The sequence below is a fragment of the Oncorhynchus mykiss genome, chromosome Y (assembly GCF_013265735.2).
Source record: "Oncorhynchus mykiss isolate Arlee chromosome Y, USDA_OmykA_1.1, whole genome shotgun sequence".
Taxonomy (NCBI): domain Eukaryota; kingdom Metazoa; phylum Chordata; class Actinopteri; order Salmoniformes; family Salmonidae; genus Oncorhynchus; species Oncorhynchus mykiss.
In genome coordinates, this window is record NC_048593.1 from 13,306,036 (window position 1) to 13,333,937 (window position 27,902).

Consider the following 27,902-nt stretch of genomic DNA (forward strand, 5'->3'; position numbering starts at 1 on the left):
TGGCATTACCATAGATATGCAGATAGTTTCCTGTCAATGGTAGTGTGCTGAGGGACTCCCTGCTGTTGAGACTTTGTCACACTGTGACTCAGGCAGCTTTGTGTCCTCTGTAGTGCAGATGAAGTGTAGCGGGGGTGGTATTGTGTACACACACATAGACACACCCTAGGGTTTGTAAGTCTAGGGTCACAGGTTCAGTGCAGCTGGCAGGGGGTCTTATTAGGTATCTGTGTGTGTGTTAGTGCTGAGCGATTAACCGAAACGTCAGTTATTTTCAGTTTTTTAAACAACTAATTGACCAAAGTCTGTTCAATTATTTAAATCGTAATTTCGTCCCGTTTTTTTTTCTGTGAGCTCAATGAGCAGTTTCTCTAGCGATAAGTCAGATCAAGCCCGAACTGTGCAATGTAGTCGGGAGTTGTAGTTTCCAACAGGCCAATATTCTACATAGTTTAGCACAGAAAATGTGGTAATTAACTACAATGACCATAATCCATTGCGCGTCTATTAGTGTGGGGCAGACACGGAGAGGGAGAGAAGAAAGCGCAATGGAGAGGGATAGAGAGCAGTTGTTTCGCGATGTATCTCTACCTGAAAATACATGATCTAAGTGACTGAATGTTGGTATTCAGTATGCCTTATTTACTTTGAAGAACTACTAAAATAGTGATTTTGTCAGACGGCGTAGGCAGCAGCTGACTTGATGGCTTGGAATTAAATAAAAGTAATCAAATAAAACCAATGTAATATAAACATAGTCAAATATTTTATTCAAGTAGAGTAATGTGAATAAACGATTGTTAATAAGTGATACGCAGTAATGGGCAGTCACTGCCATCATGGAACTTATTGTATTAATTGTTTTATTCTGCATTCAACCCAAACAGAACCAACCTCAAAAAGCACTAATCTCTCAGCACTAGTGTGTGTGTGTGTGTGTGTGTGTGTGTGTGTGTGTGTGTGTGTGTGTGTGTGTGTGTGTGTGTGTGTGTGTGTGTGTGTGTGTGTGTGTGTGTGTGTGTGTGTGTGTGTGTGTGTGTGTGTGTGTAATAATATGATCCCTAAATAATTGTAACCTACCTCTGTCTTCTGAAAGAGGGTAATAGACATCATAAATCCAGTCACTGCCATGAGTCACACTGCTGGGAAAGTTCTGCTCATGATAGCTAACGACTTGAAGCTCTGCCTGTCTTGTCTATCTGATCTGTCTCTAGGGGGAATATCGAAGTAGGCTTTTTCCTAACATTACCTTCCTACACACTATACACTGCCTTATGATACACTAGTAGATATGTCGACTGTAAGCAAATATTAAAGTTTTATCTTAGTTACAGATACTGCGCTTGACCAGACTTTGAACTTTTTGACTGTTCCAGCATGTTCTTCATTTCGAGTACTCGAATGCAAAAAAAAATACCAGTTGTGTTTTGTGTTAGCTAATCCAAGTTTATAATTTTAAAAGGCTAATTGATCATTAAAAAAAACTTTTGCAATTATGTTAGCACAGCTGAAAACCTTCTTTAGACTAGTTGAGTGTCTGGAGCATCAGCATTTGTGGGTTCGATTACAGGCTCAAAATGGCCAGAAACTTTCTTCTGAAACTCGTCAGTCTATTCTTGTTCTGAGAAAGGAAGGCTTTTAAAAATTATAAACTTGGATTAGCTAACACAACGTGCCATTGGAACAGAGGAGTAATGGTTGCGAACAATGAGCCTCTGTATGTATATGTAGATATTCCATAAAAAAATCTGCCCGTTCCAGCTACAATAGTCATTTGCAAGGACATTTCTAAGTGACCCCAAACTTTTGAAGTAGTGTGTATTCAGTCAATACAAAAAGTGCTATTTAAGATTGATTTATTGAAATCGGAATATCAGCTGGTGATATTATATCACAATCTTCAAAAGGCAGTAACCTCAGCAGTGGCACTCGTCCCAAAAGTTCTACTTTTGAATCATCTGTCCATAGAACATTCTTCCATGAGTCTTGATGATCACCCAGGTGCTTTTTTGGCAAACCTGAGTCAACTTTTTGGATGACATGGATCACATTATGTCTGGCGAAAACGGAACACTGCATTCCACTGTCAGAACCTCGTACTAATGGTCAAGCATGGTGGTGGCAGTGTGATGGCTTGGGAATCTTTGTTGCCTCAGGACCTGAACCCTTTGACGCGTACCAACACACGGGTAGGATCATTCTACAGTGGTGACCTGCAGCGTGCGCTCAAACCGGTGTGATTAGAATGCTTATTTAGAACGCCCATTTGCGATTGACGCAGGAGTTGGCGCTGGCAACACTTTTTTTTCACAGAAACTTTTTGCACAAACAGTCCTTACAACGTTGCGTTCACAGAAGTGGCAACAGCCTGACACAATCATCCAAACCGTAAAATGTAGGCTACATTAGTCCTAGCACTAACTGAGGGGAGATTGACCTAACACAAGCGGTCATATTTAACTAACAGAATATGAATTAACTAATAGAAATGACTATTGACAATTCATCACATCACGGGTGAGCTCACCATTGATCAATATAATTGAGTAAAACACTTTCTAAAAATGTTAATTCATCAGACGATGGGTAGTTTGTGCGCGCCGCCATGTTTGTTTTTTAGAGGTCAACTAAAGATAAGAAGAGGAGGCAAGATGAGTTGGGTCTGTTTGCAGTATGCATGCTCAAGGGGGTGTGTCGTCATTACAATCTATGCAAGAATCGGAATGCATGATTTGTCACCAGTAATTGAAAACATGAATAAAACAGTAAATACATTATGCTCCATACCTACATACTTTATGCTACAGTAGTAACGACAACACGATATACAGACAATAAGGCATTTACTTTGATAGGAAAGCACACATATCCAAAGTTATTTGTAAGGAAAACAACAATGAAGGCAATGCAAGCGCCAGCCAGAAGATGTGCCAGGGGGAAAAAGCTTGTGCTAGACTGCGCAAATGTCTGCATACATAATCTGAGGAAACACAGGGGAGGTGGTTGGGCTTTCATCAAAGAGATAAGTTTGTCCAGTTCAGTAAATCCTCGAACATTCATTGCATTCAGAAAGTATTCAGACCCATTCCCTTTTTCCACATTTTGTTATGTTACAGCCTTATTCTAAAATTGATTAATTTCTCCCCCCCCCCCCCCCTCATCAATCTACACACACCCCAAAATGACGAAGGGATTTTTTTTTTGGCAAATGTATAAAAATAAAACATCTTATTTACATAAATATTCAGACCCTTTGCTGTGAGACTTAAAATTGAGCTCAGGTGCATCATGTTTCCATTGATCATCCTTGAAATGTTTCTTCAACTTGATTTGAGTCCACCTGTGGTCATTTCAATTGATTGGACATGATTTGGAAAGGCACACACCTGTCTATATTTTGTCTAAATGTAACCTTTATTTAGCTAGGTAAGTCAGTTAAGAACAATTTTTTTATTTACAATGACGGCCTACACTGGCCAAACCCGGACGATGCTAGGCCAATTGTGTGCCGCCCTATGGGTTCTCTCAATCATGGACGGTTGTGATACAGCCTGGATTCGAACAAGGGTGTCTGTAGTGACGCCTCTAGCACTGAGATGCAGTGCCTTAGATCGCTGCACCACTTGGGAGCCCATATAAGGTACCACAGTTAACAGTGCATGTCAGAGCAAAAACCAATCCATGAGGTCGAAGGAATTGTCCATAGAGCTCAGAGACAGGATTATGTCGAGGCACCGATCTGGAAAAGGGTACCAACAAATTTCTGCAGCTTTGCAGGTCCCCAAGAACACAGTGGCCTCCATCATTCTTAAATGGAAGAAGTCTGGAACCACCAAGACTCTACCTAGAGCTGGTCGCCCAGCCAATCTTTGCAATCGGTGGAGAAGGGCCTTGGTCAGAGATGTGACCAAGAACCCAATGGTTACTCTGACAGAGCTCCAGAGTTCCTCTTTGGAGATGGGAGAGCCTTCCAGAAGAACAACCATCTCTGCAGCACTCCACCAATCAGGTCTGTGTGGTAGAGTGGCCAGACGGAAGACACTCCTCAGTAAAAGGCACATGACAGCCCGCTTGGAGTTTGCCAAAAGGCACTTAAAATCTCTTTTGGTGCATGAACCACTAGCGGGACACCTACGACAACATCCGGTGAAATTGTAGAGCGTGAAATTCAAAATACAAAAATCGTAATATTAAACATTCAAGTGTCATACATCATTTCAAATATTAACTTCTTGTTAATCCAACTGTGTTGTCAGATTTCAAAAAGGCTTTACTGCGAAAGCATACCATGCGATTATCTGAGGACAGTGCCCCACACCAAAATACTTTTTCAACCAGCACAGGCGTCACAAAATCACAGAGATAGAGATTCAATAAATCACCTACCTTTGAAGATCTTCCTCTGTTTGCAATCCCAATGGTCCCAGCTACACAATGAATGGTTGTTTTGTTCGATAAAGTCCTTCTTTATATCCAAAAAAGCCTGTTTAGTTGGCGCCAATAATCTCAGTCATCCACTCGTTCAACGTGCATACAAACTAATCCAAAAAGTTACTGGTAAAGTTTGTCCAAACAAGTCAAATTATGTTTCTTATTAATCCTCAGGTACTCTAATATCTAAATAAATGATCATATTTAAGACGGAGAATAGTATGTTCAATAGGGAAGATAAATAACGATGAGCGCGCACATCATTCATGTGCCAACAAGCCTACTTTTGTAATGAGAGACACCTTGTATTTTTTCAAACTACTTGCTCATTTTTCAAAAAACAAGCCTGAAACCCTTTCTAACGACTGTTGACATTTAGTGGAAGCCATAGGAAATGCAATCTGGGTCCTATCTATTTGTATTTCCCATAGGCTAGCACTGAAATGGCCTGTGACCTCAAAACAAAAATACAGATGGATTTTCCTCGTTTTTTTCCTGCCATATCAGTTCTGTTATACTCACATACAGTGCCTTGCGAAAGTATTCGGCCCCCTTGAACTTTGCGACCTTTTGCCACATTTCAGGCTTCAAACATAAAGATATAAAACTGTATTTTTTTGTGAAGAATCAACAACAAGTGGGACACAATCATGAAGTGGAACGACATTTATTGGATATTTCAAACTTTTTTAACAAATCAAAAACTGAAAAATTGGGCGTGCAAAATTATTCAGCCCTTTTACTTTCAGTGCAGCAAACTCTCTCCAGAAGTTCAGTGAGGATCTCTGAATGATCCAATGTTGACCTAAATGACTAATGATGATAAATATAATCCACCTGTGTGTAATCAAGTCTCCGTATAAATGCACCTGCACTGTGATAGTCTCAGAGGTCCGTTAAAAGCGCAGAGAGCATCATGAAGAACAAGGAACACACCAGGCAGGTCCGAGATACTGTTGTGAAGAAGTTTAAAGCCGGATTTGGATACAAAAAGATTTCCCAAGCTTTAAACATCCCAAGGAGCACTGTGCAAGCGATAATATTGAAATGGAAGGAGTATCAGACCACTGCAAATCTACCAAGACCTGGCCGTCCCTCTAAACTTTCAGCTCATACAAGGAGAAGACTGATCAGAGATGCAGCCAAGAGGCCCATGATCACTCTGGATGAACTGCAGAGATCTACAGCTGAGGTTGGAGACTCTGTCCATAGGACAACAATCAGTCGTATATTTCACAAATCTGGCCTTTATGGAAGAGTGGCAAGAAGAAACCCATTTCTTAAAGATATCCATAAAAAGTGTTGTTTAAAGTTTGCCACAAGCCACCTGGGAGACACACCAAACATGTGGAAGAAGGTGCTCTGGTCAGATGAAACCAAAATTGAACTTTTTGGCAACAATGCAAAACGTTATGTTTGGCGTAAAAGCAACACAGCTCATCACCCTGAACACACCATCCCCACCGTCAAACATGGTGGTGGCAGCATCATGGTTTGGGCCTGCTTTTCTTCAGCAGGGACAGGGAAGATGGTTAAAATTGATGGGAAGATGGATGGAGACAAATACAGGACCATTCTGGAAGAAAACCTGATGGAGTCTGCAAAAGACCTGAGACTGGGACGGAGATTTGTCTTCCAACAAGACAATGATCCAAAACATAAAGCAAAATCTACAATGGAATGGTTCAAAAATAAACATATCCAGGTGTTAGAATGGCCAAGTCAAAGTCCAGACCTGAATCCAATCGAGAATCTGTGGAAAGAACTGAAAACTGCTGTTCACAAATGCTCTCCTTCCAACCTCACTGAGCTCGAGCTGTTTTGCAAGGAGGAATGGGAAAACATTTCAGTCTCTCGATGTGCAAAACTGATAGAGACATACCCCAAGCGACTTACAGCTGTAATCGCAGCAAAAGGTGGCGCTACAAAGTATTAACTTAAGGGGGCTGAATAATTTTGCACGCCCAATTTTTCAGTTTTTGATTTGTTAAAAAAGTTTGAAATATCCAATAAATGTTGTTCCACTTCATGATTGTGTCCCACTTGTTGTTGATTCTTCACAAAAAAATACAGTTTTATATCTTTATGTTTGAAGCATGAAATGTGGCAAAAGGTCGCAAAGTTCAAGGGGGCCGAATACTTTCGCAAGGCACTGTACATTATTTTAACAGTTGTAGAAACAGAATGTTTTCTATCCAATGCTACCAAGTATATGCATATCCTAGCTTCTGGGCCTGAGTAACAGGCAGTTTACTTTGGGCATGTCAGTCATCGGAAATTCCGAACAAAACAGGTTAAAGACTCTCAGACCATGAGAAACAAGATTCTCTGCTCTGATGAAACCAAGATTGAACTCTTTGGCCTAAATGCCAAGCATCAAAGTCTGGAGGAAACCTGGTGCCATCCCTACAGTGAAGAATGGTGGTGGCAGCATCATGCTGTGGCAATGTTTTTCAGCGGCAGGGACTGGGAGACTAGTCAGGATCGAGGGAAAGATGAACGGAGCAAAGTACAGAGAGGTCCTTGATGAAAACCTGCTCCAGAGCGCTCAGGACCTCAGACTTGGGCGAAGGTTCACCTTCCAACAGGACAACGACCCTAAGCACACAGCCAAGACAACGCAGAAGTGGCTTCGGGACAAGTCTCTGAATGTCCTTGAGTAGCCCAGCCAGAGCCCGGACTTGAACCCGATTGAGCATTGCTGGAGAGACCTGAAAATAGCTGTTCAGCGACGCTCCCCATCCAACCTGACAGAGCTTAAGAGGATCTGCAGAGAAGAATGGGAGAATCTCCCCAAATACCAAGCTTGTAGTGTCATACCCAAGAAGACTCAAGGCTGTAATCACTGCCAAAGGTGCTTCAACAAAGTACTGCGTAAAATGTCTGAATACTTATGCAAATGTCATATTTAATTTATTTTTAAATACATTTGCAAAAATGTCTAAAAACTTGTTTTTGCTTTGTCATTATGGTGTATTGTGTGTTGATTGATAAGGTGAAAAAACTATGTAATCCATTTCAGAATAAGGCTGTAACATAACAAAATGTGGAAAAAGTCAAGGGGTCTGAATACTTTCCGAATGCACTGAACATTGTCCGCAACAGTGAAATGGGCTACTTCTATGTGAATTTATGTGGAGGCGGAACACACCTCAATTCAAACTGTTGTCAGAAAATTAAACTTGTTTGAAAATGATTTCAAATCCACAAGTTGATATTAGCCTATAGATAATTAGCAGACAGCATGTGTTTTGGTTTGAGGGCAGCGCAGGTTAACTCTCCTGTTGAGTTCATTCTGACATCCTGCTCATAAAACAACTCACACTGGGGTGACCATTAGAGATATTTTGAACTCACGTGTGGAAAGGTCAATAGAAGGAAGCACGAATTCTGCTCTGGATTAAAGAGTTCTACAGGAGAGTGTCAGGCCATCTGTCCATGAGCTGAAGCTGAAGTGCAGCTGGGTCATGCAGCAAAATATTGATCCAAAACGCACAAAACAAATCTACATGAAAATGGTTCAAAAGCAACACATATGAAGTTTTGGATTGGCTAGTCAAAGTCCAGACCTAATCCCAATTGAGATGTTGTGGCAGGACTTGAAACCAGCAGTTCATGCGTGAAAACCCACAAATGTCTCTGAGTTACAGCAGTTCTGCATGGAAGAGTGGGCCAAAATTCCTCCACAGTGATGTGAGAGACTGATCAACAACTACTGGAAGCGTTTGGTTGGAGTCATTGCAGCTAAAGGTGGCACAACGAGTTATTGAGAGTAAGGGGGCAATTACTTTTTCACACAGGGGAATTGGGTGTTCCATAACTTTGTTTATGAACTAAAATGAAATAAGTATGTAATTGTTGTGTTATTTCTTCACTCAGGTTATTCACTTCAGTATTAAAAATATGCAAAAGTAGAGAAAACTGGAAAGAGGGCAAATCATTTTTCACGGCACTGTATTTCCCCACTTGAAAATCCAATCCATTTAGAATTTGTGATAAAACAAAACAAAACTTGTCATTTGGCATGGAATGTAGCTCGTGTATCCCTTCAGTTCGATAGATTTTATAGGCACATCTTTCTGTAGGCCTAACGTGAGCTTGTGTGCGTGCTCAAGCAGCGTCTGTAGAGGGAGCGGTCGGAACTTAGGGAGGAGACCTGTGTGACGCTTGGCTTGGTTCCTTTTCTGTTGTGACCCGCAAATGCACATGTAAAAGCGGAACACTAGAGTCAAAGCAAATTCACGCTGTCTTAATTTTTTACTAATTTAATCAGGACACATTTGCAATTGCCCGTTCTGGCAGCCACAAAGCACATTCCACCAAATAGTTTGACAGTATTCGAAAAAATATTTGATCTCTAGTTAAAGATCGAGTTTTGACATAGAGTAATTTACTACTCATGCCCATCCCTAGACCAGACATGCCCAGACTTGTCCACTTCTCCTCTCATCACTTTTCTGTCTGTTTCTGTTTCTCTCTGACCCTCTATCCATCTGTCTCTCTGTTTCTTTCTCTCTGTCCCTCTGTCTATCTGTCCCTCTGTCTGTCTCTGTTTCTCTCTGACCCTCTATCCATCTGTCTCTCTGTTTCTCTCTCTCTGTCCCTCTGTCTCTCTGTCCCTCTGTCTCTGTCTGTTTCTCTCTGTCTATCTGTCTGTCTCTCTGTTTCTCTCTCTGTCCCTCTGTCTCTCTGTCTCTGTTTGTCTCTGACCCTCTATCCATCTGTCTCTCTGTTTCTCTCTCTGTCCTTCTGTCTCGGTCTCTCTGTCTGTCTCTGTCGCTGTTTGTCTCTGACCCTCCATCCATCTGTCTCTGTCTCTCTGTCTCTTTGTCCCTCTGTCTGTCTCTGTCTCTGTTTATCTCTGACCCTCCATCCATCTGTCTCTGACCCTCCATCCATCTGTCTCTGTCTCTGTTTGTCTCTGACCCTCCATCCATCTGTCTCTGTCTCTCTGTGTCTTTGTCCCTCTGTCTGTCTCTGTCTCTGTTTATCTCTGACCCTCTATCCATCTGTCTCTCTGTTTCTCTCTCTGTCCCTCTGTCACTCTCTCTGTCCCGCTGTCTCTGTCCCTCTGTCTGTCTCTGTTTCTCTCTGACCCTCTATCCATCTGTCTCTCTGTCCCTCTGTTTGTCTCTGTCTCTGTTGCTCTCTGACCCTCTGTCTAGCTGTCTGTCTATCTGTTTCTGTCTCTGTCCCTCTGTCTCCCTGTCTCTGTCTCTGTCAATTCAATGCTCTATCTGTTTCTTCTACCTATCCCCTCCAACAAACACACAAACACACACACACACACACACACACTGCAATCAGGCACCCCTGTCGGTTGGAGTCAAAGGCCAAGTGGCCTAAGCTTCAAAGCAGGTCAGTTGGTCCTGCCCTGTGTACCTACCTCCAGCTGCTTCAGATCCTTTCTGCTTTCTAAGTGTTTTTAAACAACATCCATGTGTGTGTGTGTGTGTGTGTGTGTGTGTGTCTCTGTGTGTCTCTGTGTGTGTGTGTGTGTCTGTGTGTGTGTCTGTGTGTCTGTGTGTGTGTCTGTCTGTGTGTGTGTGTCTGTGTGTCTGTGTGTGTGTCTGTGTGTCAATGAGGAATTAGTCTTTGCAACTGGCCGGCAAACATTTGACCTCTGCCTCAGAGTGTCTCAGTGCATGACTGAGCCAGAATCATTCCTCTTGGCGCTTTTTGAACTGTAGTCTGTGGAACATCACAGGTGTCAGAACATCTACAGGTTTTTGTGTCAAGAGACTGACTCAACTATGAACTAGAACGACCTGGCGTGCGTGTGTTTGTGTGTCTTTGAGTGTGCGCATGTGTTTGTCCGTGCGTGTGTGTGTGTGTGTGTGTGTGTGTGTGTGTGTGTGTGTGTGTGTGTGTTGAAAGTAGAAAGAGTTACTGGAAACGTTGTTTTGCATCAAGACAGTGACTAATCCTGTCCGGTTGAGGTCGTCGGGACTGTTTGCGTGTGTTTAGTTAATAAGCACATTTGCGATTTAATAAAAGTAATTCTAATCCTACGCCTGTTCTTATGACCTCACCAGACTTGGAAACACACCACGCGACACACAGTCGCTAGCCACCCACAGATCTGGGTCATTCTGTCTCTTTAGTGGAAGAAGAGAGGAGAATGAAACTGAGGGAGGAAAGCCATGGGGGCTGTTGATATTTCAACAGGATAACAGAGGTCAAAATGTCAGTATGCTGTCATTGTATCATCTCCCTAGCTCAGGCATAATGAATTAAACACACACACTAAGCCCCCCTAAAGGGAGTGTGACCTCATAGCAGAGCAGACTAACCCGCTCCATGGGGGCCGTGTGACCGAAACGACCAGGAGGTTCAGAGCGTAGGCAGCACACGCGTCACCACTAGGGCTGTGGCGGTCACGAAATTTCGTCAGCCGGCGATTGTCAAGCAAATAACTGTTGGTCTCAGGGTAATTGACCGTTAATTAACATAAACACATTTAGCATCTCCTGGCTTCCACACATAGCCTACTAGTTATTTGGCCACTTTAGTTGTGAATACAAACCTTATCAAAACTTATAGGCCTATGTGCTAGGCTACATGAGGCAAGCGACTATTCGGGGAAAAAAATACTTTGTTTCTTGCCTTAGGCTGGGCATCATTCACAAGTGATAATATATATATATATATATATATATATATATATATATATATATATATATATAAGTGATAGGCTAATATTGTCACCCATCACACTATTCTTGGTTTAATCTTATCTTTACATATACTACATAATATATGTGTGAAATTTGTTAGGATTTAGCATATGCTATTATCATAAACCTGTCATCTATGTACTTAAATAGCAAATGAAGGACTCTTTTCCCGTGATTCATGTTCATACCAGCAAGGTAGGCTATACTCCTGTTGTAAAGATAAGCAATGTGCTTAATATTTGCTTAAATTGAGAAATAGATATAGGAGGCCTAGCCTATAGAAAGCTGATGGGATCCTCCTCTTTTTAATAGAGGCCATCACTCTATTTTCTTGCACAATTGCATGGCCTATAGAAATGTTGCGCAATATGAGCTCATGGGCTGTCATGAAGTGTTTAATTCGATTTTCGACGACATTTGCATTGATGTCAGAGTGATTCGAGGGACAATAGAGTGCTGAGTACCAGGCAGTTAGCAAGTTTGGTTGGCTACTAATGACCATCAGCAGCATCAGAGCTTGGAGAAGCCTAATTACCATGACTAAACGGTCACGTGGAATTTGACTGCCTTCATGAGTGTGGCAGTAATACGGCCACCACAACAGCCCTAGTTACCACCGGCCCCTGGCTCTGCTCCAGGCCGCTCCACGAGCCGCTTCGCTCCTTACCCGGCTCCCCAGACTGCCTGGCCCCATGTTCCCCCAGACTCTCCCACACCGGCCCTCCCTCCCACTCCCCACACACTGTCCAGGAACGGGCTGAGGGATTCCCATGAGCTGGTGAGGGAGGGAAGGTGGAAGCAAGGGCGGGAGGGAGAGGGGGAAGGTAGCGGTTCAGAGAACAGAGGAAAAAAAAGGTCTGTGTGTGCGATCATCTCTCCAGTCTCAGTGCTTCACGATACCAGACACAGTTTTACTACTCACTGATGTGCTCGGGAGTCTGCACTCATGACTGGAGTTGTTTGATGGAAAACGCAGCGCTAGTTAGTGAGCCTGCTGAGAAGGTAGAACCTTATGTAAGTGGTTTTCAGCACACTCAGGAGAGTGTTAACGACTTCAAAATAAATAAATAAATCCCCGTCCTTCCAGGTGTGTGTGTGTGTGTGTGTGTGCGTGACAAGGTGCGTCCTCCGCTGACCCTTTAAAAGTTCCACGCAGATGAAGTTATGAACTCAGCTCCAGATCCAGATCCAACATTCCCATATTCACTCCTGGGAAAGGCCGAAATGTCACCCTGGAAGGATCCACTCAGCTGTCAGATGAGTTATGAGAGAGTGAGTGATTCCCAGTAGACCCAGATACTTCATTGAGATCCAGAGGCCCAGTGAGAGGCACAACCTCAGCCTGGCCTGAGGAGGAACCCATCAACACGTGACTCCCTTGCCGTTTGGGCTCATCAACTGTTTAATACAACGTGTGGTTTCTAAGCCAGCAGCTTTTACATTCGAGTCGTTTACTGCAGCATTGATGTTCTGTAGCAGGATCTCCTTTACATTAATATGGTGGTTCACATGGACTGCTAAGCTGCCTTATTGTTAGTGTCTATGTGCCAAGTTGGACTGTACATTAACATGTGTTTTTAGGTAAACTAACAGTTAGATAAAAGAAGACCACTGTTTGTGAAAAGGCTTTTTTGAAGTGAAGCCAGTAGGAAGGGATATATTATTTCCTCCGACTGATGTTGCTCTGGTTTATCTCGCCAAGGCCTGTTGTAGTGCTGAGTGATTAACTGGAATGTTGGTTATTTGTCGGTTTTAAACAACTAATTGACCAACGTCGGTTTATTCCATCCAGTTCGTTTTTTTTCTTTTTCTGTGTGCTTTTCTGTAGAGATAAATCACGTCAAGCCTGAACTGTGGGATGTAATGGGGAGTTGTAGTTTCCAACAGGCCAATATTATGCAAGGAAACGTGGTAATTAACTACAATGACCATAATCCATTGCGCACCCACTTAAACTGGTCCGGTCTGTGAGAAGCAGACAAGGAGACTGAGGAGAGAATGATGGAGAGCAGTTGCTTCACGAGCCTGAAAAATACATGATCTAAGTGATTGATAGTTGGTATTCAGCAGTCATAAAAGTATGTCTTATTTACTTTGAAGAATGACTAAAATAGTGATTTTTTTTGGCAGACAGCGTAGGCAGCAGCTCTATAGGCATGAGATGATGACTTGGAATGAAATAATAAAGTCACCAAATAAAATAAATATGTTATTAAAGTAAAGTAATGTGAATACATTGTAGTTAATAAGTGATACGCAGTAAGGGACTGTCACTACCATCATGGGACTTGTTTTATTTTGTTATTGTTTCATTCAGTGTTGTTACAGCATTCCACTCACATGATGCTGTAAATAATCAAACCCCAAACAGAACCGACCTCAAAACAACACAAATCCCTCAGCTCTAGTCTGTTGACATGCTTTATTTATTGTCTATTCACTTTAAAGGCCATGCTGTGGAACCAAAGCCCTGTGGGTCAGCTATCTGGTTCCTGTTTAGAGATGGTGTGTGGAATGGCCGAGTTGTGAAATGATGTCACGGCTCGTTATCCCACAGCCTTCTAGTGATGGTAGTGAATGGTGCGTTGTTAGATGGGAGACAGTCTAGAGTGTCACTAGGTTATCTATTCAACTCTCCAGCGAGTGACAGACTCTGCGAGATGACGGTGTTGTTGTGAGATAGAGATCGGGTGTGAGATAGGGATAGTGAGATAGGGTTACCCCCGCCCCCTGGAGTTACCCCCCTGGGGTTACCCCCCCTGACATTGATAGAGCTTATGACATGTTCATGTCACTGGGATATGTGTTGGTAGTGTTTTTGTAGCTTTTATGTGATGGTGACACTGGGGTTCTGTAGTGCTGGTGTTTATAAATTGACTGTGTCAGCAGGGTTATCTCAAGCAGGCTGATTCTAGATCTGTTATGTGTTAGCTCCGCGGTGGTTGGAAAGCCGAGCTGCTATCAGCTGGTAACTGACCGTAGGTCAGCGGCGCGGGCTGTTTCATCTGAGACTGGCGTTTGTTTTTTTCCCTCCGTCTGCATCCATTTGTCAAAGAATCCATCATCCCTTCTTTCCACATCTCTCCTCTCTGACCCCGTGAGTCACGGAGCTCTGCGGGGGGAAACCAAAACAGAGAGCAGAGCAGCCGGGTTCCTCCGGGCTCTCCGACATGAAGACACTCAGAAAGGAGAGGAGGCCCCACTTCAAACGAACACTGACACACATCTAGACATCTGTGTGACCAGGCCTCCTCTCTCTCTCTCTATCTCTCTCTCTCTCTCTCTATCTCTCTCTCTCTCTCTCTCTCTCTCGACCTCCTCCGTCTCTTCCTCCTCCTCTCTTCCTCTCCAGGTCTGGCTTTGTTTAAGCCTGACAGGAGGTTGTTGACTCGCAAGCCCTCTGTCTGTGTATGTTTTATTCACCGTGATTCTCGTTCACCACGGCTGCGCTACGCCACTTACTCTAAGAGCAGGGGTGTCAAACTCAATCAATGGGCCATATTGGGGAGGGGGGGGGGGGGGACCACAACGAATTTGTGGGCCAGACAAGTTAGGCCTAACGGAAAAAAAAACGTGTCCACAAACTGCGACCCAAACTGTCCGTTGTTTTATTTGTTTTATATTGGAAAAAATATATCCCTTTACAATAGGATTCTGTATGTAATTTTTTTTTAAATACATTATAATACAAAATAATGATATTTGTCCAGCCTTTGCTGCTATGCTTGCAGGTGTGCATAATATGGCGCGACCCGAATCGAAAGGTGTTTAACTCCAGATAACAAAAACATGGCTAGGTTGTTGTAACGCTTAAACTTAAAACCTCTTTTTCATTTTCGTTTCGCACTGCATGCATGGCCAGTACGGTTGAATGCAGCGTTGGTGTATGGTGCAATCTCAAGGTCTTGTAGTGGAGTAGCCAGCCGAGGCCTGCTACTCAAATGTTGCTGTAAGAGGCCTCCTTTGCATGGTGAACATTTTAGTGTCCTAGCTAGGATGGTGGCCTGTGTACACTTCTCCTCCGCTGCGCACAGTAAACCCGACACACAAACGCAGCTTCATTGACATTGAATTCACCCATGCGATGCCATCAGGCTGTCATTTCATGAAGTAGACTGTTGACTCTTTTATACTCGCTTGTGTGTCCTATTGTCCTTTAGTAGTAATTTATACCGGCGTGTGAGTCCTTTATCTTTTCACTTATTGACAATCAAGATGACATGTTCTGTAGAATACTGCAAGGACCTGTTGGTACTGAAACCCGGCATGGGGGGGGGGGGGGGGGGGGGGGGGGGGGAGTGGTGGGGCGTGCAGCACGTTGGCAGCGCTTGCTGTGACTTGTCAGTGCAGTGCTTCGCGAGCTGTATGGGAGCGGGCCAAAATGAATTGACAACCCAAATCGTTGCGCGGGCGGGATCGAAATGTGTCACAGGCACATGCGGCCCGCGGGCCTTGTGTTTGACACAACATGTCTTAGAGTTATGGTTGGTTGATTAAAACTGCTGTGTCAATGGCCCCGTTTTGTGTTTGCTGATTTAAAGTGACATTTTATGCGAGTTGGGAGGCGGCTTCGGAAACATTCCATACCAACACTGTTAATACAGTCACAGCTATACGTTTTTACCATGGTCTGTCATAAATTATGATCACATCCTCACTTTCTTTTCCCTTCCCTTCTCTCTCTCTCTCTCTCTCTCTCTCTCTGTCTCTCTCTCTCTCTCTCTCTGTCTCTCTCTCTCTCTCTCTCTAGGTGTGTAGTTGGTGAGAAGCCAGCTGGCTGGCCCTGGAGACACGCCTTCACTACGATGTAGAGTCCAGAAGAGAGAGAACGAGAGAGAGAGAAAGACGAAAGCGATACTGTTTACTCGCTACGCACAAGACGGGATAGAGAGCAAGTGAAAGAGGGTGAGTAAGACAGTGGGAAGGACGGAAAGAAAATATCGAGTGACTGAGCAGAAAGAAGGAACAAGAACAACAGCAGTGCCCGAACCACATCAGGAGGAGATAAGAGCAAAGAAAGAGAGGGACACTGTGAATCATTGACCTCAGGCCCTGCCTCCAAACCAGCCTCTCCCGCCCTCCACCTCCTCCTTCCTCCTTTCCCTGCGTTGGAACTGTTCACTCTCTCCCACACCTCTGTCACAACAGGAACCCATTCTTTGCTCTCTCCCTCCACCCGTTCCCCTCTTCCTGAAGACCCCTGAGGACTTGAACCTTCACCTTTGACACCACCTGTGTGACCCCTGGATGACAGTCCACCTCTCCCGGAATCAACCCCGTCGAACTTCACTGAACAGACAACACCAGGAACACTTCAGAAGCACTGCAGACGTCAACACCACCATGTGTCACGTGATCGTGACCTGTCGCTCCATGCTGTGGACTCTACTCAGCATCGTGGTCGCCTTCGGCGAGCTCATCGCCTTCATGAGCACTGATTGGCTGGTGGGCTCCCCCCGGACACCGGACGCCGTCTTCAGCCCTCACGGCACCACTGCAGCCGGCGAGGCCTACCGGCCCACCCTGGGCATCTACGGCCGCTGCATCAAGCTGCCCCACCTGCAGCGCGGCGTGCTGTGCGGGCCGTACGCCGCGCACTTTGGGGAGATCGCCAGCGGGTTCTGGCAGGCGGCGGCCATCTTCCTGGCGGCAGGCATCCTGCTGCTGTGTGCCGTGGCCTTCATCTCCGTCTTCACCATGTGCTTCCAGAGCATCATGAAGAAGAGCATCTTCAACGTGTGTGGACTGCTGCAGGCCATCGCAGGTGAGGCGGAGGGAAACACCTATTGACATGCACGGGCGGCCCCTCGCACAGCTAATGCACAGGGCCCGCTTGTTCCAGTGTTGCTGTGCGAGGTGTTGCGTTGCCTGGGGGGGTTGGTCGTAGTTTTCAGCGGGCAGTGTAGTAGTTAGACACAGCTGACTGACTGTTGAACCCCTGGGATGTAGGGAGAGAGGGGCTTGTGAAGGGGTGGGTGCCATTTGACCAGCCAACATTCAGCCCCCATCTATCTAACCTTTAGTGCTGCTGTCCCGTCTCTGACCTTCAGAGTTTAAACATTTACTAGAGCAATCAGACCCCGCTGACCACACACAAACACCCACGCGTACACACACAAACACACAGGCCCCCGAGAGTGTATTAACTATTACTCCCAGCTGGCTCTCTGTGTGCTCTAGGTGACCATTAACCCTATAGGTCGGGTATCCGGGTATCCGGGAAGCACAGCAACCTTGCGCCTCCCTCTTGAGGTCGTTGCCATGAGCGACGAGGTACCAAATATTTGTCATCTTGAGTCAGCTGGAGGTGACGTCACGTGACCTGTGTGGTGTCTGTGTGTGTGTGTGTGTGTGTGTGTGTGTGTGTGTGTGTGTGTGTGTGTGTGTGGTGTCTGTGTGTGTGTGTGTGTGTGTGTGTGTGTGTGTGTGTGTGTGTGTGTGTGTGTGTGTCTGTATGAGTCTCGGGGTCACTGTGACCTGCTGCGGTGAGTTATGGGAGGCAGTCATAGGAGAGAGTGAGGTCGTTCCGACTGAATCTCTCTGAGCGTTCATCCCTCTCTCCTCTCCTTCCCCGTGCTTGTTCCTTAGACGGTCAGGGTGAAGTCGCCCTACAGACACATATCTACTGTAAGATCAATTTCATGTATTTTCCACACTATTTGTTAAGGTTAGAATTTGGGTATGACGACAACTTTCTGGCACAACATGAATTGACAGTGTAACCCACATTCAGACCTAGTGAAGGTGTCAAATGCAGTCCAGTGTTATTGTAGTTGCTATTGAGCCGTAAGAGGACTTCCACAACTGGATTGATTAGAAAAGCAGAGCTGCTCGTTATGGGTCTGTGGGTCGCTGGGAGGAAGAGGATGAGGAAGAGGAAAGGGGGCGAGGGGGAAAGCAGAAATAGCAGGGAGACGTTTCCTTCATGCCCCCAGCCCTCAGCCCCCAGCCCCCAGCCCTCAGCCCTCAGCCCTCAGCCCCCAGCCCTTAGCCCCCAGCCCTCAGCCCCCAGCCCTCAGCCCCCAGCCCTCAGCCCGCAGCCCTCAGCCCTCAGCCCCCAGCTCTCAGCCCCCAGCTCTCAGCCCCCAGTCCTGCCCCCAGCCCTCAGCCCCCAGCCCTCAGCCCTCAGCCCCCAGCCCTCAGCCCCCAGCCCTTAGCCCCCAGCCCTCAGCCCCCAGCCCTCAGCCCCCAGCCCTCAGCCCGCAGCCCTCAGCCCTCAGCCCCCAGCTCTCAGCCCCCAGCTCTCAGCCCCCAGTCCTGCCCCCAGCCCTCAGCCCCCAGCCCTCAGCCCTCAGCCCCCAGCCCTCAGCCCCCAGCCCTTAGCCCCCAGCCCTCAGCCCCCAGCCCTCAGCCCTCAGCCCCCAGCCCTCAGCCCCCAGCCCTTAGCCCCCAGCCCTCAGCCCCCAGCCCTCAGCCCCCAGCCCTCAGCCCCCAGCCCTCAGCCCCCAGCCCTCAGCCCGCAGCCCTCAGCCCTCAGCCCCCAGCTCTCAGCCCCCAGCTCTCAGCCCCCAGTCCTGCCCCCAGCCCTCAGCCCCCAGCCCTCAGCCCTCAGCCCTCAGCCCCCAGCTCTCAGCCCCCAGCTCTCAGCCCCCAGTCCTGCCCCCAGCCCTCAGCCCCCAGCCCTCAGCCCTCAGCCCCCAGCCCTTAGCCCCCAGCCCTCAGCCCCCAGCCCTCAGCCCCCAGCCCTCAGCCCTCAGCCCTCAGCCCTCAGCCCCCAGCTCTCAGCCCCCAGCTCTCAGCCCCCAGTCCTGCCCCCAGCCCTCAGCCCCCAGCCCTCAGCCCTCAGCCCCCAGCCCTTAGCCCCCAGCCCTCAGCCCCCAGCCCTCAGCCCCCAGCCCTCAGCCCTCAGCCCCCAGCCCTTAGCCCCCAGCCCTCAGCCCCCAGCCCTCAGCCCCCAGCCCTCAGCCCTCAGCCCCCAGCCCTTAGCCCCCAGCCCTCAGCCCCCAGCCCTTAGCCCCCAGCCCTCAGCCCCCAGCCCTCAGCCCCCAGCCCTCAGCCCCCAGCCCTCAGCCCCCAGCCCTCAGCCCCCAGCCCTCAGCCCCCAGCCCTCAGCCCGCAGCCCTCAGCCCTCAGCCCCCAGCTCTCAGCCCCCAGCTCTCAGCCCCCAGTCCTGCCCCCAGCCCTCAGCCCCCAGCCCTCAGCCCTCAGCCCTCAGCCCTCAGCCCCCAGCTCTCAGCCCCCAGCTCTCAGCCCCCAGTCCTGCCCCCAGCCCTCAGCCCCCAGCCCTCAGCCCTCAGCCCCCAGCCCTTAGCCCCCAGCCCTCAGCCCCCAGCCCTCAGCCCCCAGCCCTCAGCCCTCAGCCCTCAGCCCTCAGCCCCCAGCTCTCAGCCCCCAGCTCTCAGCCCCCAGTCCTGCCCCCAGCCCTCAGCCCCCAGCCCTCAGCCCTCAGCCCCCAGCCCTTAGCCCCCAGCCCTCAGCCCCCAGCCCTCAGCCCCCAGCCCTCAGCCCTCAGCCCCCAGCCCTTAGCCCCCAGCCCTCAGCCCCCAGCCCTCAGCCCCCAGCCCTCAGCCCGCAGCCCTCAGCCCTCAGCCCTCAGCCTGAGTTGACTATAGGTCATTAACCCAAAGGGAAAGATGAATCCATTTTGAATATTATATTGTTTTTGTGCATCTCTGAGTGATGTTCGATCGATTCCCAGGGTCATTTCATGTTTTTCATGTGTATCTGAGTTATTCCTGTTCAAGCAGGTAGAAATACAGCCAGTGTGAGCTAGAATTGCTCACTACACTGGAAGTGAATAGGAATACAACTTTTAGATTGGGAAAACGTCCATCATACATGTCACATTTCAATATTGGCTGATGTCATAACTCAGGAGGGCTTCTTCTCTCGAATGAGCCGAGCCATTGATCATATTTTTGCGATACTCCTACACTGAGAAATGTGTAATTTAGCAGAGGGTCCACTACATTTCTCCTATTTGTCTGCCTGGTCAGTCCAGGGTGCTTTACATAGTGCCATTGCACGGTCGTTGTGAACGTAACACTCCACTCTGCGAGGCACATCGGTCTACAGGTTGAACTTGGTGAGATTGTAGACTGCTAAATTGATAGTGCAGTTTGTTTAGGTGATTTTACAGCCAACTAGCTACTTCACATGCTGATGTTGTCTTTGGTATTATTGTGTGTAGCTAAGTGTTCTACCGAGCTAGATAGCCCTTAGACAGAGCATTGCATTGTGGGTTTTGAGCTGCAACAGAATTGCCCAATGATTTTAACATGTTGCTACAAAACCTTATTATTATAACGACAAAATGAAACATATATTTACCAAAAATATTGTTATCACATGTTAGTGTTATTTAACACTATAAATTATAGGTGGTTTTGGGTGGATTTTTCCTTTAATGCCCTGGCTACAGGAAGAGATAAGGACCAAAACACACAGCAACACCATATCAAGCAGTGTTGACGTGGCTGGAGAAGTTGGTGTTTTTCTGTTGGTGTTTTTCCTTCAGATTTCTTTCCTATTGACATTGATACCTCCACATGTCTTAGACCAGAGGGATGGAAAACTCTGTTATTTCTCAGTCAGCCAGCATTCTGTGATATCACTTTATCATCTCTCTCTCTCTCTGTATCGCTCTCTGTATCTCTCTCTGTATCTCTATCTCTATATCTCTCTCTGTATTTCTCTCTCTCTCTCTGTGTATATCTCTCTGTATCTATATCTCTGTATCTCTCTCTGTATCTCTCTGTATCTGTATCTCTCTCTCTGTATATCTCTCTGTATCTCTGTATCTCTCTCTTTCTCTCTCTCTCTCTCTCTGTATCTCTCTCTCTGTATCTCTCCTTGTATCTCTCTCTGTATCGCTCTCTGTATCTCTCTCTGTATCTCGGTATCTCTCTCTCTCTCTCTGTGTATCTCTCTCTCTCTCTGTATATCTCTCTCTGTATCTCTCTATCTCTCTCTCTGTATCTCTCTATCTCTGTATCTCTCTCTGTATCTCTCTCTGTATCTCTCTCTATGTATCTCTCTCTCTCTCTGTATCTTTCTCTGTATCACTCTCTGTATCTCTCTCTCTCTCTCTCTCTGTGTATCTCTTCCTCTCTCTGTATCTCTCTCTGTATCTGTATCTCTATCTCTGTATCGCTATCTTTCTCTCTCTGTATATCTCTGTATCTTTCTGTCTGCATTGCTCTTTCTCTCTCCTTTCCACCAGTTTGACTTCTCTCTCTCTCTCTCTCTGTATATATATATCTCTCTCTCTACATATATATATATATATATATATATATATATATATATATATATATATATATGTATATCTCTCTCTCAGTATCTCTGTATCTCTCTCTTTCTCCCTCTGTATATCTCTGTATCTCTCTGTCTGCATCTCTCTCTCTCTCTCCTTTCCACCAGTTTGACTTCTCTCTCTCTCTCTCTGTATATATCTCTCTCTCTCTCTACATATATATATATATATATATATATATATATATCTGTATATCTCTCTCTCAGTATCTCTGTATCTCTCTCTCTGTATCTCTATCTCTGTATCTCTTTCTTTCTCTCTCTGTATATCTCTGTATCTCTCTCTCTCTCTGTATCCCTCTCTCAATTCAATTCAAGGGCTTTATTGGCATGGGAAACATGTGTTAACATTGCCAAAGCAAGTGAGGTAGACAACATACAAAGTGAATATATAAAGTGAAAAACAACAAAAATGAACAGTAAACATTACACATAGAGGTTTCAAAACAGTAAAGATATTACAAATGTCATATTATATATATATATATATACAGTGTTTTAACAATGTACAAATGGTTAAAGGACACAAGATAAAATAAATAAGCATAAATATGGGCTGTCTCTCTCTCTGTGTATCTCTTTCTCTCTCTCTCTCTCTCTCTCTCTCTCTCTCTCTCTCTCTATCTCTCTCTCTCTATATATATATATATATATATATATATATATATATATATATATCTGTCTCTCCTTTCCACCAGTTTGACTTTCCTCCAATCATTATTTCCACTAAGTGTGCAGACCGACCGTACCGTAATGTGACCAAGACTGGGATCAGGTGGCAGATGTTTTTTGGTGAAAGGCTTGACCTCAGAGGGAGAGATTGTGGTTGTGTAGCCAGCGGTGGTCACGTCATCCCAACTGGAGTCACTAGACTGGTCCTGACTCTACTCACCTCATTTACACACACACTGATGTCATACTGGGAAGGTTGTGTGTCTCTGATTGAAATCTATTGGAGATGTAACTTAACTAGAAAGGCTTGGCCGAGATCCAGATTGTCAGACCTTCATACCGACCTTGTACCATAACGGGATGTTCAGTAATACTGAACACAAGGGGGCGCTATTTTCAAACCCCACTGTATCCTCTGTATTTCAAAGGTTAGCAATGCTAGCAAAGATGAAAGTATTTGCAGGACAGACATCCCAGCTCATAAAGTTATACAAGTAACAAAAAAATGCTACTCACAGTTTTCTGCACACACAGAACAAATATTAGACTACAAAGCTATTGATCCAGGAGGGGATTCTCTGCCGTTACCTAGCGAGGCTTGATTTTGGAAGAAGCTAACCATTTAGCTAGATAGCTAACTAACTAGCTACTAAATTAGGAAACCAAATGCACAAATGCAGAGCATTTAGCACATTTTAGACAGTTAACATAATAGTTATAAGATATCTGGCTGGTAAACATTTAGTTGTGAATTCCATACTGTAACTAGGTCACCTGGCGACCGCTGCACAACAGTGACTCACAAGGCTCCTGTCTCTCGTCGCGGTGTGCTTGTAAACGAACGCCACATGACTTGGGGAAATCCGGTGAAATGAAGAACGTGGCCTTCTTTATCGCCCTAACGTGTTGCGCAAGTTGACAGCAGGTATTTGCTTAAAAAGTAGCAACACATATTCCAACTTATTTTTATTTATTTTTAATTCTAAGAAATACTTTCAACGGTATAGTACTGTCACACGGGTGACCTTTGACCTGGGTGCTAGGGTTGGGCTGAGTGATGGCTGATGGGAATTGTGACACTGACTCCGGTAAACGGACGAGGAAATACAATATGGTACAGTGTGACTGACTGTTACAGGTCAGATGATAATGACTGTATTGGAACAGGCTGATTGTGACGACTAGTCTAGATGTTTCTACTGTTGAGCAAACAGAGAAAGCCAAAGTACAATACTGACTGGAACTCAAATCTCATTACCCAATCAAATGTCTGAGATGTCGATCGATCACGAGCAGTGTTTACAAAAGAGCTGGGAGGGGGAGAGGGGGAGGGGGAAAGAGAGAGAGAGCGAGTTTACAACAGAGGTGTGGGCGAGAGGAAGAGAGAGGGAGAGGGAATGAGATAGAGGGGGCGAGTCAGGTGAAAGGAAGTGTATTGTAGATAAAGGCTGATAGACATGAATGGAAGGTCCGGTCTACGGTCACGGTGCATATTACTGTAACCCCGAATCAGGCCTTCCTACCAACGGAACAGTAACAACTCCGGTATGACTGTGTGGACAGACATCAGGATATCATATCTGTCCCTATTATTCCCTGTTCTCCTATTACACTACAGTCCTCGGTGGAGCAAAGAACACAGAGAAACACAAAACTCCCCCAGGTTTCCCTGGGGAAAGAAAAACATGTCTAACTGCTGAAACCATTTTCTTAACTCTAGCAGGCAACGGTGGCCAGCCGTCCTCCTGTAGGGGATACTAGCTATGCAGGCTTTTGATTCAGCACTGCTCTAAGACACCTGATTCAGCTGACGAAGGTTCCTGAGGAGCAGCGGATGAGTGGAGTCGGTGTAGTTATTGGTGAGAGTGTCTTTAGGAGAGTGAGGAGACCCAGTTCTTCACCCTCTTGGCTCACAGTTCTACCTGGCAATCACAGCAGCCTGGAAGTTTCCAGTAAGAGTCCCAACCTCCTCCTTCCCTCTCTCCCTTTTCTTCCCTTTTTCCTGGAAAGCTACACTCTAATATTTGTGGGGAGTTAAATGTGTGGAGAGGCAAGAAATATGAGAAAGACGACACAAACTCTTGCATCTCTCTCTCCCACCCTCTGTCCCACTCTCACTGCCTCTCTCCCACCCTCTGTCCCACTCTCACTGCCTCTCTACCTCAGGCTCTGTCCCACTCTCACTGCCTCTCTACCTCAGGCTCTGTCCCACTCTCACTGCCTCTCTACCTCAGGCTCGGTCCCACTCTCGCTGCCTCTCTACCTCACCCTCTGTCCCACTCTCACTGCCTCTCTACCTCAGGCTCTGTCCCACTCTCACTGCCTCTCTTCCTCAGGCTCTGTCCCACTCTCACTGCCTCTCTACCTCAGGCTCTGTCCCACTCTCACTGCCTCTCTACCTCAGGCTCTGTCCCACTCTCACTGCCTCTCTACCTCAGGCTCTGTCCCACTCTCACTGCCTCTCTACCTCAGGCTCTGTCCCACTCTCACTGCGTCTCTACCTCAGGCTCTGTCCCACTCTCACTGCCTCTCTACCTTAGGCTCTGTCCCACTCTCACTGCCTCTCTACCTCAGGCTCTGTCCCACTCTCACTACCTCTCTACCTCAGGCTCTGTCCCACTCTCATTGCCTCTCTACCTCAGGCTCTGTCCCACTCTCACTGCCTCTCTACCTCACCCTCTGTCCCACTCTCACTGCCTCTCTACCTCAGGCTCTGTCCCACTCTCACTGCCTCTCTACCTCAGGCTCTGTCCCACTCTCACTGCCTCTCTACCTCAGGCTCTGTCCCACTCTCACTGCCTCTCTACCTCAGGCTCTGTCCCACTCTCACTGCCTCTCTACCTCAGGCTCTGTCCCACTCTCACTGCCTCTCTACCTCAGGCTCTGTCCCACTCTCACTGCCTCTCTACCTCAGGCTCTGTCCCACTCTCACTGCGTCTCTACCTCAGGCTCTGTCCCACTCTCACTGCCTCTCTACCTCAGGCTCTGTCCCACTCTCACTGCCTCTCTACCTCAGGCTCTGTTCCACTCTCACTGCCTCTCTACCTCAGGCTTGGTCCCACTCTCACTGCCTCTCTACCTCAGGCTCTGTCCCACTCTCACTGCCTCTCTACCTCAGGCTCTGTCCCACTCTCAATGCCTCTCTACCTCAGGCTCTGTCCCACTCTCACTGCCTCTCTACCTCAGGTTCTGTCCCACTCTCACTGCCTCTCTACCTCAGGCTCGGTCCCACTATCATTGCCTCTCTACCTCACCCTCTGTCCCACTCTCACTGCCTCTCTACCTCAGGCTCTGTCCCACTCTCACTGCCTCTCTACCTCAGGCTCTGTCGCGGTACGTTCACACCATTTCCTTGTGTTGAGAGGAGGTGAACACCCCGGTTTTCTGGGAACCAGGAGTAGAATGGCCGGGTCAATGAGAGAGGGGGTGGAGGAGTGTAGAGAAGGGGGTGGAGAAGGGTGTGGAGGAGTGTAGAGAAGGGGGTGGAGGAGGGGGTGGAGGAGTGTAGAGAAGGGGGTGGAGGAGTGTAGAGAAGGGGGTGGAGGAGTGTAGAGAAGGGTGTGGAGGAGTGTAGAGAAGGGGGTGGAGAAGGGGGTGGAGGAGTGTGGAGAAGGGGGTGGAGGAGTGTAGAGAAGGGGGTGGAGGAGTGTGGAGAAGGGGGTGGAGGAGTGTAGAGAAGGGGGTGGAGGAGTGTGGAGAAGGGGGTGGAGGAGTGTAGAGAAGGGGGTGGAGGAGTGTGGAGAAGGGGGTGGAGGAGTGTAGAGAAGGGGGTGGAGGAGTGTAGAGAAGGGGGTGGAGAAGGGGGTGGAGGAGTGTGGAGAAGGGGGTGGAGGAGTGTAGAGAAGGGGGTGGAGGAGTGTGGAGAAGGGAGTGGAGGAGTGTGGAGAAGGGAGTGGAGGAGTGTAGAGAAGGGGGTGGAGGAGTGTAGAGAAGGGGGTGGAGGAGTGGAGAGAAGGGGGTGGAGGAGTGTAGAGAAGGGGGTGGAGGAGTGTAGAGAAGGGGGTGGAGGAGTGGAGAGAAGGGGGTGGAGGAGTGTGGAGAAGGGGGTGGAGGAGTGTAGGTCAGTGTTTCCCAACTCCTCGAGTACCCCCAGCAGCGCACATTGTTGTTGTAGCCCTGGACAGACTCCCCTGATTCAACTCATTGAGGCCTTGATGATTAGTTGACAAGTTGACTCCGGTGTGCTTGTCCAGGACTACAACAACAAAATGTGCTGCTGGGGCTATTCAAGGTCTGGAGTTAGAAAACACTGGTTGAGACAGAGGGCGAAGGGGGAGGGGGTTTGACACAGAGAGGGGTGAAAAGGGATGCAGGGGTGTGGGGGTAGTGTGGGGTTAGGGGGGTAGTGTGGGTGTAGGGGGTAGTGTGGAGGTAGGGGGGTTGTTTGGGGGAAGTGGGGGAAGTGGGGATAGGGATTAGGGGGGTAGTGTGGGGGTATTGTGGGGTTAAGGGGGTACGGGGGTAGTGTGGGGGAAGGGGGTAGTAGAATTGAAACCATACCTCCAGTCCGTCACCAGAGCTGCTCTGGCTGTCAAGGCAACGCAACAACATGTGGAAGCAATTTATGACCTACTTTTCATTTCCGCGTTTAATAGGATTTCGGTCTGCTCTGAGAGAGATGGAGAAAGAGAGAGAGAGGAAAGCTGGTGTCGGCATTGCACTTTTTTTCCCATCTCCTGGCGAAGCGAGTGACTGGGGCAGACAGAGGGAGGGAAGGAGGCTTAGAGTGCTGGACTGATATAGAGGTGCAGGAGACCTAAGAGGCCATTTACCCTTCCCTCTCCATACCCTTCCCTCTCCATACCCTTCTCTCTCCATACCCTTCTCTCTCCATACCCTTCCCTCTCCATACCCTTCTCTCTCCATACCCTTCTCTCTCCATACCCTTCCCTCTCCATACCCTTCTCTCTCCATACCCTTCTCTCTCCATACCCTTCTCTCTCCATACCCTTCCCTCTCCATACCCTTCCCTCTCCATACCCTTCTCTCTCCATACCCTTCTCTCTCCATACCCTTCCCTCTCCATACCCTTCTCTCTCCATACCCTTCCCTCTCCATACCCTTCCCTCTCCATACCCTTCTCTCTCCATACCCTTCTCTCTCCATACCCTTCTCTCTCCATCGCTCTCTCTCTCTAGCCTTTCATTTTAATCCTATTATTCTAACTGTTTCCTACTGAGATGCAGACGGCTGCAGACCCTCAGGCTGCCTGAGTGATCCGCTCCCACGGTAGGGAGGGGAGAGGAGCAGGAGAAGCATGCAGGACAAGTCATGAAATCTCTGAACAAGTGGCCTTACGGTAGTGATATGTGCCTGTAGACATATCGTAGTTACATTGTTCCCAATCTAGACTCGAGTGGACATCCAGCATTACTATTGCAGTTCTATTAACAGAGCTTCCAGTAGTAGACTTATATTAGTAGACTTCTAGTAGTAGACTTCTAGTAGTATACTTCTAGTAGTAGACTTCTAGTAGTAGACTTCCAGTAGTAGACTTCTAGTAGTAGACTTCTAGTAGTAGACTCCCAGTAGTAGACATCTAGTAGAAGACATCTAGTAGTAGACATCTAGTAGTAGACATCTAGTAGTAGAATTCCAGTAGTAGACATCTAGTAGTAGACTTCTAGTAGTAGACTTCCAGTAGTAGACTTCTAGTAGTAGACTTCCAGTAGTAGACTTCTAGTAGTAGACTTCCAGTAGTAGACATCAAGCAGTAGACTTCCAGTAGTAGACTTCCAGTAGTAGACATCTAGTAGTAGACTTCTAGTAGTAGACATCTAGCAGTAGACTTCTAGTAGTAGACTGCCAGTAGTAGACTTCTAGTAGTAGACTTCTAGTAGTAGACTTCCAGTAGTAGACTTCTAGTAG

At 47.1% G+C, this 27,902-nt stretch overlaps 1 protein-coding gene across 2 annotated transcripts in view; it reads left to right on the forward strand.

The window, feature by feature from the left end:
* Positions 1-27,902, forward strand: part of LOC110509667 (LHFPL tetraspan subfamily member 2a protein) — a 73,917-nt gene that overhangs the window by 43,370 nt on the left and 2,645 nt on the right. For both annotated transcript variants that reach the window (XM_021590682.2, XM_021590684.2), the window contains one exon: positions 15,859-16,872. In XM_021590682.2, the coding sequence (XP_021446357.1) occupies positions 16,356-16,872 (517 nt within the window). In that variant the 5' untranslated portion in view covers positions 15,859-16,355. The remainder of the gene's footprint in view (positions 1-15,858; positions 16,873-27,902) is intronic.